Source organism: Oratosquilla oratoria, chromosome 18 (assembly GCF_046742065.1).
Source record: "Oratosquilla oratoria isolate Oo_2021 chromosome 18, ASM4674206v1, whole genome shotgun sequence".
Taxonomy (NCBI): Eukaryota; Metazoa; Arthropoda; class Malacostraca; order Stomatopoda; family Squillidae; genus Oratosquilla; species Oratosquilla oratoria.
This window is the reverse complement of record NC_134794.1, coordinates 59,582,217-59,593,544: the sequence shown is the minus strand read 5'-3', so window position 1 is coordinate 59,593,544 and position 11,328 is coordinate 59,582,217. Positions and strand designations below refer to the sequence as shown.

General features: G+C 39.0%; 1 protein-coding gene across 1 annotated transcript in view; it reads right to left on the bottom strand.

Annotated features, from left to right (window-relative positions):
* Positions 1-1,579: 1,579 nt before the first annotated feature.
* LOC143035286 (uncharacterized) overlaps positions 1,580-11,328 on the bottom strand; it is a 28,746-nt gene continuing 18,997 nt past the window's right edge. The window contains exons 4-8 of the mRNA XM_076202157.1: positions 6,770-6,957; positions 5,815-5,923; positions 5,067-5,224; positions 4,426-4,770; positions 1,580-3,024 (exon numbers count right to left, since the gene is read on the bottom strand). Coding sequence (XP_076058272.1) covers positions 2,703-3,024; positions 4,426-4,770; positions 5,067-5,224; positions 5,815-5,923; positions 6,770-6,957 — 1,122 coding nt within the window. The 3' untranslated portion in view covers positions 1,580-2,702. The remainder of the gene's footprint in view (positions 3,025-4,425; positions 4,771-5,066; positions 5,225-5,814; positions 5,924-6,769; positions 6,958-11,328) is intronic.

The following is an 11,328-nucleotide window of genomic DNA, read 5'->3' as shown; positions in this document are numbered from 1 at the left end:
GTTTATTACATTATTTTCTTCCAGGTGTTTTACCCATCTATTCTTGATAAATTTCTCACAAATTTTGGCTATAGTGCCATTAGTTCTTCTTTGCATTCTTTTAGAATCCAATTTGCAATTCCGTTTAGGCCATGCGATTTCCTAACATCAAGGTTTGTTAAGTGCTCCATTATTTCTTTTTGTTATTATTATTTCACTCATGGGGGTGGGGGGGAGAGATTGCACTTCCATTCTGTCTTCCCAATACTGTACCTTCTCTCTAGTGAAAACTGACTTGAAGTGATTATTCATGACTTCTGCCATTTCTAGATCTTCTGTGTATTCTATATTTCCTTGGCATAGTTTCACCATTTCCTGTCTATTTTTAAGTTTACCATTCACATATCTATAGAATAGTTTGGGTTGTTCTTTGCATTTTTCTATAATGTCTTTTTCATAGTTCTTTTTTTCCTCTCTTCACACTTTTACATACTCATTTCTATAGTTTATATATATTTGCCATTTCCCATGTTTTTTATCTTTTCTCCATCTTTTCCAAGCTCTGTCTCTATGTTTTGCCTCACTGCACCTTCTGTTGAACCAGCATTTAATGTACATTCTCTCTTGTTTCTGCCTTAGTACTTAACTATTCACTCCCTCATTGTATTTATCCATCAAGATCTTCCATTTCTCTACCACTTTTGTCTCTTCCATGTAGAATTTTTCCCAATTTGCATTTTGAAAGAATTTCTTTAGTTTTCCAAAGTCCATTTTGTTGTACATCAATCTTCCTTTCCTATGCTTTTCATTTCTCTACATTTATACTTCTTCCTTTAGTTCAGTCTCTATAAGTATATGGTCACTCTTTCCAAGTGGTGTCTTGTATTCAATTTTATCTACAATTTCAGGTTCTGTTGTAAATATTAAATGCAGTCTCGATGGTTCCTCATTACTTCTGTATCTGGTGTTTTCATTGACCCACTGTGTCATTGTATATTCCATGGTCATGACCAGTAATACATTACCCCACAGATCTTCTCCACTTTTCACTGTCATTTCCTCCCAACAAATTTCTTTGCAGCTAGTCCCCCATAATTACCAGGTTACCTCTGCCCATTAGTACCTCATTTAATGAATGCATTGTATCTTCTAGCATTTTCATATGCTCATTCTCTTTCCAAGAGTTCATTGTTGGGGGCACATAAATCACCACAAACTTTCTACTTTTCATGTCCTTTTCTTCGATTTTAATCATTATCAGTTCTACATTGCTTTTACCCTCCATAATCTTTGTCAAATTCAAGTTTTCCTTGGCCAAGAACATGATTCCTTCCTGTTTCTCATTTCTGTTTTTAATTCAGTAATTGTATAACCCTTGTCCAACATTAATGGGTGGTATTGAACCCCTTAATTTCATCTCCACAATTCCCATTATGTCTGGTTTTTCTTCTAACAGGTAACCATTTAGTTCATTCAGTCCTGAAATTAATCCTTCAATGTTAGTATAGGCCACTTTTAATTTTTTTCCCTTAATTATTATCATTATTATTATTATTATTATTATTATTATTATTATTTATTTATTTATTTTTTTCCTGTTTTTGCTTCGGCCATTCTGATGCACCATTTTCTCAGTCGCATGTCAATTGTCCTCCAATAGAATTCCTTGCTTTTGGTCTCTGTTCTCTTTAATTTTTTTCCCTTAGCTTCATCTTTTAATGTCTTCTCTTTTTCTAATTCCTCAACACTCATTTCTCTTTTTATCCATATCTTATTGTAATGTTCACTCCTTGCCAACTTGCTTTTTCTAATATGGCTTCAACTACCATTTATGATCTTAGTTTTATCTTTATGGGTAGATTTCCTTCCGTAGAATAATGTCCCATCCTATACACATCATCTATATCTTTCTCTACTTCCCAAGCACCATCCTTTATTTCTATTAAGATTGCTATTGCTGCTTCTTTTTCTCTCATGTACCTTGCCAGACCATGTTTTTCATGTAGCCCATATACCACAATACATTTTTTTCTATCCACTGGATCTCTAACCCAATTTACCTTTTCTTTAATTACTTGAATGATTGTATCCTTTGCATTTTCCTGCATCTTTTGTTGGACTATTTCTTTGAAAGCAATTTCTTCATTTTCTCTGTTTTCCTTCCATTTCTTAATATTTTGCATACTTTCCTCACCAAATTTTTCTTCAGTTCTTTCAGTCATTTCTTGAATTTTGTTATTTACCTCTTATTTTTTTTTAAGTTTTCATTATTGGTAGTATCATTAATTTCCCAAGTGTAAACATGCACTTGCAATGAGCATTCTCCTTTCCTGTATACTATAATTAGGTAAATACATAAATACACATGTTCATTTGCATGAAAAGTGTGAAGATTTTTCTGTTGGAATATGTGTGTGATTTCATGGGTACTTGACTTTAAAGGAATGCAAAACACTAAAGGCATTGTTACTATTGAACCATTGTTTTTACTTCCACATCAGAATGTATGTTGTGAAAGTGGAAATCACCAAAATAAACTAGCAATCTAAAAATTAAATGCAAATGTGTTATCTTATACATAAAGTCACTTTGCCATCACTGCACAGCTAAAACCAACCCCAACATATTTCCTTTGATGTAGATTGTAATATAAATGTAACACTCTTCATTATACATGGGATGGTTGAAGAGCAGATCTCATAAAAAAAAAAGTTGCTGCATTATCAGTTGTATTCACTGGATGCTTTTAGAGTCTCTATGCTCTTGGAGATGCGGCAGATGTGGTGGCATGGGCTGGTGAGGTGACAGTCTCGATTCAGACAGTGCTGATGATGTTGACAGACCTGGGGCAGCTGAAAAGCATCAAGCTGCTGCAGACACTTCGAGTGGCAGTGACTACTGAGGTTGTTTTTGTGGTGATGATGTTGGTCAGGCTGGGTGACCGTCAGGGTAACCGTGCAATCTGTAGGGAACTGCAGACGAATGTTGCCAATCTTGGTGACCGAGGGGCTTCCAAAAAAGAGGGAGGCACCACAAGGGGAGTCTCTGGAAGGAATAAAGGATGTAAAAAAAAAAAATAAAAGGAAAAACAATGTTTTATCTAGGTGGGCCTACCATGAACTGAAAAATCCTAAAATAACAGAATTAACATATTTCTTTGAACTGTAGAGATCTGATTTACACATGAATCTGTTTTCCCTAAAAAAGTGTAGACTCAGAGGTGACTTGATACAGATCTTTAAGATTTTAAAGGGAATTGACAACATCAAAAGTGACAAAATTTTCAAATTAAATGAGAATCCGACAAGAAACAATGGTCTCAAACTGTCCGGAAATAGATTCAATTTGGAAGTAGGTAGAAACAACTTTGCCAACCATGTAGTTAATGAATGTAATAAACTTTCTGCACAGGTAGTGCAATGTAGTTCAGTTCGAAGCTTTTAGAATCATTTAGATAAATACCTAGGTAAGATGCTGTAATGATTATAATTTATCTTATATTATTTGTTTTTGTTTTGTTATCATTTGTCTGTCTGATTTTCATTTATTATTAGTTATATGTCAATTTATCATTATTTACTATTTACCTGTTTGTTTATTATTTAACTATACCTATGCATTTATTTATGTATTGTATTTGTTATTTGCATTATTATAGTTTTTATTTATTATTTTGTTATTAATATGATTTTTTTTTCTCTCGCATCCGACCTAGATATGGATCAAAAGGTCTCCTGTCGGCATGCTCCACCTTTGTAATCCTTTGTAAACAAAAACACTAATTGGCATGGGTTTAATAATGACTTATACTTTGTACAAATATCTTTCATGTCTGTTTTTTTTTTTTTTTTTTATTTTTTTTTTATTCTAATGGCATTGATAACAAGGAAAGACTAAGAATAATGTCATGAGGAAGTTGGGGGGGGTCTTGTAACAGTCATTCTGATTGCTGCCTCAAGTTTTGCTGATTGGAAACCGGTAGCCCCACAGCAGCTGGCAATGGTCCTCAGGACTTCCCATAGATCCCTTTAGCTGATTTATGATTATTATTATTATTATTATTATTATTATTACTATTATTATTATTTTGTTACTTTTTTATCTATTTTGTTTATTTATTTATTTATTTATTTTTTCAATGTGACTCTTATGTCACCGGCTGGAAGAAGCAGGATGTGGGAGAGCAATTTTCATTTGTCAGCTATCCTTGTGTTTAAATCTGGAGGAACTATAGACGAAGTTGATAAAGGCAGATCTTGTACTCAATCTGAGGACCGTGCCAGCCCATAGGAGCTACACCTCCAAATGGAAATGAAGAAATTGACGGGGTTAAGACGATGGACGGCAGGGAAATGACCCTCTCTAACGTCTGCCATGCAGGACTACCTCATGCAAGTACCTGTAGCCAGTACCTGGGTTTTATATCTATAATAATGACCGCCTTACCTGACGGAATCGTTCTCGAAAGACCTGTTGGGCGAAGCGGATGGGGAGAACCACGTTGATGATGACCTGAAGGAGAACATGTTTGTACGCGGCCCCAGGGTCCTCCTGGGTCCCATTCGCCTCTTCGTTTTCCCCTCCTCCTTCCTTGGGACGCTACTCGCTACGCGAGACTCGTCGACATCGTCCTTCGTCTTGGTCCTGCGCGTGCTGCTGCTCTCTCCCCAACGGCACTGCCGCAGGAGGGAAGTCCTCCTTTTACGGCGCCTCCTGCCGCAGAACATGGCGAAGCGGAAGGCGTCACGAAAATTCCGTGACATGAACCCGTACACCAGAGGGTTGATGCAACTGAGCACGGGGACGGCAAAGGCACGAACGAGGCAAGAAAACAGAGATAATGAGAAGGTTGGACCTGCTACACTAGTTGTGTATGTGTATTATAAATGTATACGACATTCGACTTTATCAAAGGAAATCCATCGGTAATTTAAGTGTCGGTATTTGATCTCCAACCTGTGCATGTGACTTCAAAAGTCAAAACTCGTACTGTTTTTGTTACTTCTAAATCTACACTACTAAAAAAAAATGCAGTGGGTTTCCCGACTGTTGGGTAGAAACAAAACGGCCATCGACGACATGCTCACCTGTTAGCGTAGGTAAGGAAATCTGCAAAGGTCTTCAGATGTTTGACGACGGTCGAGTAGAGAGGCAGGAAGTCCCAAGCCTGGAGCACATGGATGATCATCACAGGTGACCAGCAAGCCACAAACATTAACACAACCACAATCAGCATACGGACCACCTGAAAAGAATGAAGTAATACAGCATTATTACACTGTGGAACCTTCATAGCATTGTTCTTAGACGAAATTCTAGAGAAACACAAATGTTCAGGCAAAGAGAAAGGTTTGGGAGTCTCGGTCACGTGGCTAGCTACTCAAATATGACTTAGTTATTTTGAAGCGTCACCTCAATGCGTTTCTGTCACGCACGTGCTGCCCTGATACGGTCAGAAATAGTCTCTCGACCATAACTTCTCATGAAGAAAGTTAGGGACAGTCCGACGAGCGTTAACGTAAAAGAAGTCACGCTCTCGAACGCATCTTTAGTAGGTAAGGACGAAACGTGTAATGAAAAATCCACGGGGGGGGGGGGGATGGAAAAAGGGAAGAACAAGGGACAAATAAATTAAGTTATAGTCAGAAATACTGTGCCTCCTTCAAATGTATTCATTGACAGATGTGAGGTATATATAAACCAGTACAATTGGACCTGCCAGTAGTCCGAAAAAAAGAGACCGAACCTCACAAGTTGGTAAATACAATTTGGCATTCTCTTTCTGTGCAACAACTGTGTACATATATGACATGCTTGTACTGTGCTTGCACCCACCTGCGTGCGTGTAGCAGCGTCCTTACGAAACCTGCCTGTCTTGCTCACGGCTTGGACATCGACCCTACTCAGTCCTTCGACCTGTTCCTTCTGCCAGATTCCAGTTTCACTGTGACATCATCGAATGTCAAAGTAATGGTGCAACTTTAGCATCGGTACGCTGTCGACTTACCGTCATCAGTGTAATAAACAGTCAATATTAATTTGAATGTATATAAATATATATATACACACACACACATTCCAATACCCTTCATCATCCTTTCCTCCCTCTCTTCTTATCTCCTCGTGGATGACGTGTCATCCCTGTATCCCGCCCACTGCCCTGGGTTAGTAGCAATGTAGCAAGACACAGTACACCCACAGCAAGGCCACTTCACTTAATCGACGACCCCCTACCCCATCCCCTCATGCAGAACAAGAGAAGACTGAGACAAATCTCTTCGGGCTGCGTTAAAATATCATTCACACATAAGCACACTCTACCGCCCCATTCCCACCCCTCTTTTCCTTGCATAATAGTATCGTTTATATACAGCAACTCTCCAGTGATCATTATCTCCTACCTTCTTCCTTCCTTGCTCAACAGACATTCCCCTCTTTCTCAACGCTCCTTTCAACCTATCCATCCATCTCATCCTCGGTCATCCCTTGAAGTTCACTCCCCTCACCTCTACCTTCCACGCCTCTTTTACTAATCTTTCTTCAATTATTCTTTCTACCTGTATATATATATATATATATATATATATATATATATATATATATATATATACACATATGTATATACATATGTATATATATATATATATATATATATATATCATTGTATTATTGTAGCTATAATTGGTAATCGTGACATTGTGTTCCTTTTGGGCATGAACCTGGCATCGGAAGCTTCATCTTGAAAATGAATACTAACACAAAGATAAATTTTGGGTGTTTGTCTACTTACAGCTGATGTGCAGCATAGGTCTTGACAACCTCACGGCACACTTTGTAGTAAGCGGCTCCCATGAGAATAGAGGGCGCGCACACTACCAGAAGGAGCAGGTAGGTCTCGTGCAAACGCCAAGCCCAGACCCAGTCCCAAGAACGCACACACCAGTAGGCCCGGACCGCCTCGCCAACTTCCAGGTGCATCTGGGAAGGTGTAGAAGACAGAAATTGAGTGCTTGCTTCGACAATTGGGCTATTTATAGGAAATGGAAGTATATGAGACGAGATCTTATGTGGGTTGTGTTTGTACGATGCACTGTACATACGAGACGTCGAACCCGAGTCTAGTAGTTTCAGAAAAGGAGACTAGGGGAGTATGTGTCTTATGTATGTACTTGTGCGGTGGGTTCCGATATTCTCTCGTGACAACGAAGGCTTGGGATTAGTCGTCGGTAACTACAGGAGACTGCCACGTGCTCAATCTGAGCACGCTAAGATAAATAAATAAATGGTCGGAGCTACGCACTACCGGACGAAACTTCCAACCTCTTTCCCGTGCAACTTTCATCTCCTTATCTATTTCCTGTCGTTACTTCCTTGACAATAATTCCTTCCTCATCTCATTGTGTTCTATTTCACTTCCGTACCTCCTGTTTATCCCTCCCGACTTCCCCTCCCTTGCATCCTCCCCTCTTCTTCCTGTACTTTCCTTCTCGTTTTGTTTATCTTATTTTTTTCTCGCTCAGCTTCCCCTCTCTGTAAACTTAGGCGAACAATGTATTTTTCTCAAACTTTTCTCAGCAGCTGCAAACTCGAGTTACCTCCCACGTGACTGAACCAACATAATGCCTACTTGGTACTTCCGCACGCTGATGCACACGTTTCTTTGAAATTTCGAACGGAAGAGAAGAGTTCGTCATTGCACAGAAAAGTGCGTGGATGTAAACATGTTTCTGAAGAGGAAGAGCGGTTGGGTGGCCTTCAGAGTCCGGCGTGAGTATGAAACTAAATCCACAAGGTTTTGGATCTCTTAAATGAAAGCGATTTAGTTATTTCGCACGTGAAGTTCTTCAAATTGTCTAGCACCAGCCTAGGAGAATATAAACAGCATGAGACAAATAAGTATCCCACAAAAACCGATTCCGCTCGAGCGGATGGTCTGCTATAGCTTTAGTAGTACATTGGTCATAGTGCATAGAGGCAAGAAAAGGGTAAAGGGACAAGCGAATGGGTATTGCGACTACATATAAATAAACACTCCATAATATTCAAAATACTTGTAAATTTCCTACTGAATATTTTCATGTATTTTCTCTATATTATTTACTGTAGATATTAGGTATTTCGTAAAAGAAAAAATAAATCAAACAAAAAAACTCAGTAGCAAACGTCACATTTGAAAGGTGAAAACTGGAAGGTAATCAAACATACATTTGTCATTATAGGACAGTACAGTAGTTGTTTGTTCCGCCTTGCATCCTGACGAGGTGCATACGGAACATCGTGATTATAGTTAGTTTTAGTTTTAAAAGTATTTCATGTGTAACCACATTTTTGTTTATTATTATTATTGTTATTGTTGTTATTGTTATTTTTATTGTCATTCTATAATTATTTTTTACGTCATCTTCACTTCGTGTGACTCCTAAATGCTCGGCAGACGTCACCTGTCCGGCCATTATTTCTACGGACTGCGAACGTCCCTTTGCAACCGACCTACACCTTTTGTGGCGTCGAGTTCCGCCGTGCAGCACCTGTGAACCTTAGATTATAAATAGATGTCACGTTACGCATGCTTTTGATCTCTGTTATGAAAATAACCTTTTCCGCGGTAGGACTCCTATTACGCAGATTACAATATCGAACGTATACGTAAGCGAAATGTAAATGGCGCAGATGCGTCAAGTTAAATTTCCATGCATTTTTGTGTATCGTCAGTAGAGTTTATGTACACATCAGAATAGATTATTTTAGGATCTCATATTTGTACAATGAGCATATGTTTTGTGATGTTCCTACATGCAGAATGCCTCACCAGTATAAAACAGTATTCCCGGCGGCATATCAATCTAGTGAAAGCGTCGACACACACTCCAATCACAGGTTTTCTTTGTGTTTTACTATTTTGTGCCCAATATAATCGTTGACGAGCGTGAGAGTCACTAGATAGGGACTGCGCTCAGGGGCTGGTTCTATTTTGGCGCCCCCTCTGTGTGCTCCCCCCTTCCCAACACACATACACTATGCATGTACGCACACACACACGCACTATATATATATATATATATATATATATATATATATATATGATACCGCTTACAGTTCAGTCAACTTTGATAGCGGCAAAATTCTCAAACTGATGTCACATAATTGCAGAAACTATTTAATTAAATAATTAATACACATTTGTGATTTTTTTCTCTCATGGGCGCCCCCCCCCCCTCCCGCTGGCGGTGCCCTAGGCGACCGACTATATGGCCTATGCCAAAAATTGGCTATGACTAGAACTATCAGATATTTGTTCACATTCAGATTTTGTGATTGTGTCGTTTGTTAGAAAATCGTTACAAGAACCCGAACTTCTGTACTACCTGAGCTCTACTGGAAAGGTAATTTAAAGCGAGCCAATCTTGATATCCCTTTACGGATGTATATTCGACCAACCAATCCATTCACAACCATCAATTATTCCGTAGTTGTAATGTATATTTTCTTCGTGCAAATAAGGTCTGTGGTATTTGATAAATCATTAGGTTGTGTTAGACTACCACTTGTTCAAATATAGGGTTGGATGAACGAATGATATGGTTGGACTTTAAGCATTCCGTTGACTAACATAACTGTAGCTAAGCGTTTTCGTGAACAACAGGTGAGGTCAAACTATATCCAAGTGTGGAGACGGACAGTTTTAGGTGTGTTAGGGTCAAGGGCTCGCTTATTGTTGATCACAATTTCCATCAGTTAGGGCTGCTGAGTAGTAGCTTCACCTTGAATCCTCAAAACCCCCACCGCTACGCACGCACAATGGGACTGTGAAGACGGTTGCAATATTTGAACCTCGCGCTTGTGAGGGAAACTTCTAAAAGGATTGTCATATAGTTACTTTTTGGGAACAAATAAAATCCACAACTGTATAAAAAGGGGGGAACAGACTGGGATCTTGGCAATATAATTGGCGTTTTTACTGTCAAATATTAACAACCGAAGAATTACATTGTTTTCAGAAAGCGACTTGGATCATTTGAGGGAGATTTCTCGCAAAAGTAGCATTCGGCTGACACTGCATTCCACAGCTGTATTTTGTCCCCCAGTACATTTATACAATTTCCTTTGCATATTGGTGCGTACTCTATCAAGTGTCTTTACAAACTTTTTTATGATCTTCTTAGCTCATCTCATAAGTACATGGTCTGAATCAGTCTCGCCCCTAAACCATATTGGCGCCATTCAGCCTCGCCCCATGTAAGGGCGCGTGGGTTTGACAATGCACACAGGCAATAGCACATAATGTATACGTGTATGCATAGTTCGGTTGTTTTGTCATATCATATACATTTTATTTTTCATAATCCTATATTTAAACAATTTGCAAAAATGATCCTGCGTGAAGTGTAAGAGGAGCCTGCCATTGGAGAATACAAAATATTTCAACAACCTCTTGATTTTACCGAATTCTTTGATTAAAGACAACTACATTTCACCATTATTTGGCATCAAGAAGACAAGAAAAGCTGACGGGTCTGCTACTTTTAGAATGAATAGTGTAAATTATGAGTTCCAACCAAGCTGTGTAATCCGCAAGCTGGGCGAAGGGAGGCGATCATGGGAGAGTAGGGAACTGCAATCGAATCTCTTACGGCTACCGTCGCTCATTTTGCCTGACTCAAAACAAAATAGGACTTGTACTTTTTATCTTTTACATCATTGTCATAGTTACATAAAGTTGAACTAAACGGCCAGAATCACACAGAAAATAAATTATGTAATCACCTCCAATTACAAAGGCGGAGCATGCCGACAGGAGACCTTTTGGTCCATATCTAGGTCGGATATAGCAATAATTTGGAGAAAAAGAAAAAAAAAACATCAAAATACACTCGGTGGATCGAAAGCATTGTCACAACGCATATTACGACAAATGCAGATCTCACCGTTGACAGAGTAAAGCCCTGAACTTTTACCATTATACGCGTGAAACATCAAAAGAATATCAGCGTCAATACTGCTATTCAAATCGGCTAGAATTCAAAGCTGGCCCCAAAACAACTTCTGCAAACCTACAAAAGGTTGACCTCATGTACACAGCCGGATGTACAGCTTCACAAATACACTAAGGTGAACAAACGGGCAGCCCCTAAACCCTCTCTCTCACTCTCACCGGCCCCTTGACTGTGGGTGAGCAGTCACCTTTTGGAGGGAAGGGTGAACAGGGTGGAAGTGGGTGTGAGAAGGCTGAAACCGTTAGGTAACATTTTCTTGGCATCTTGAACAGGAAGAAGATCCTCAGTTATAGGTCTGAACCTATAACTGAGGATGTCACTGTCTATGGCTTAGATACTCATCATTATCATCATT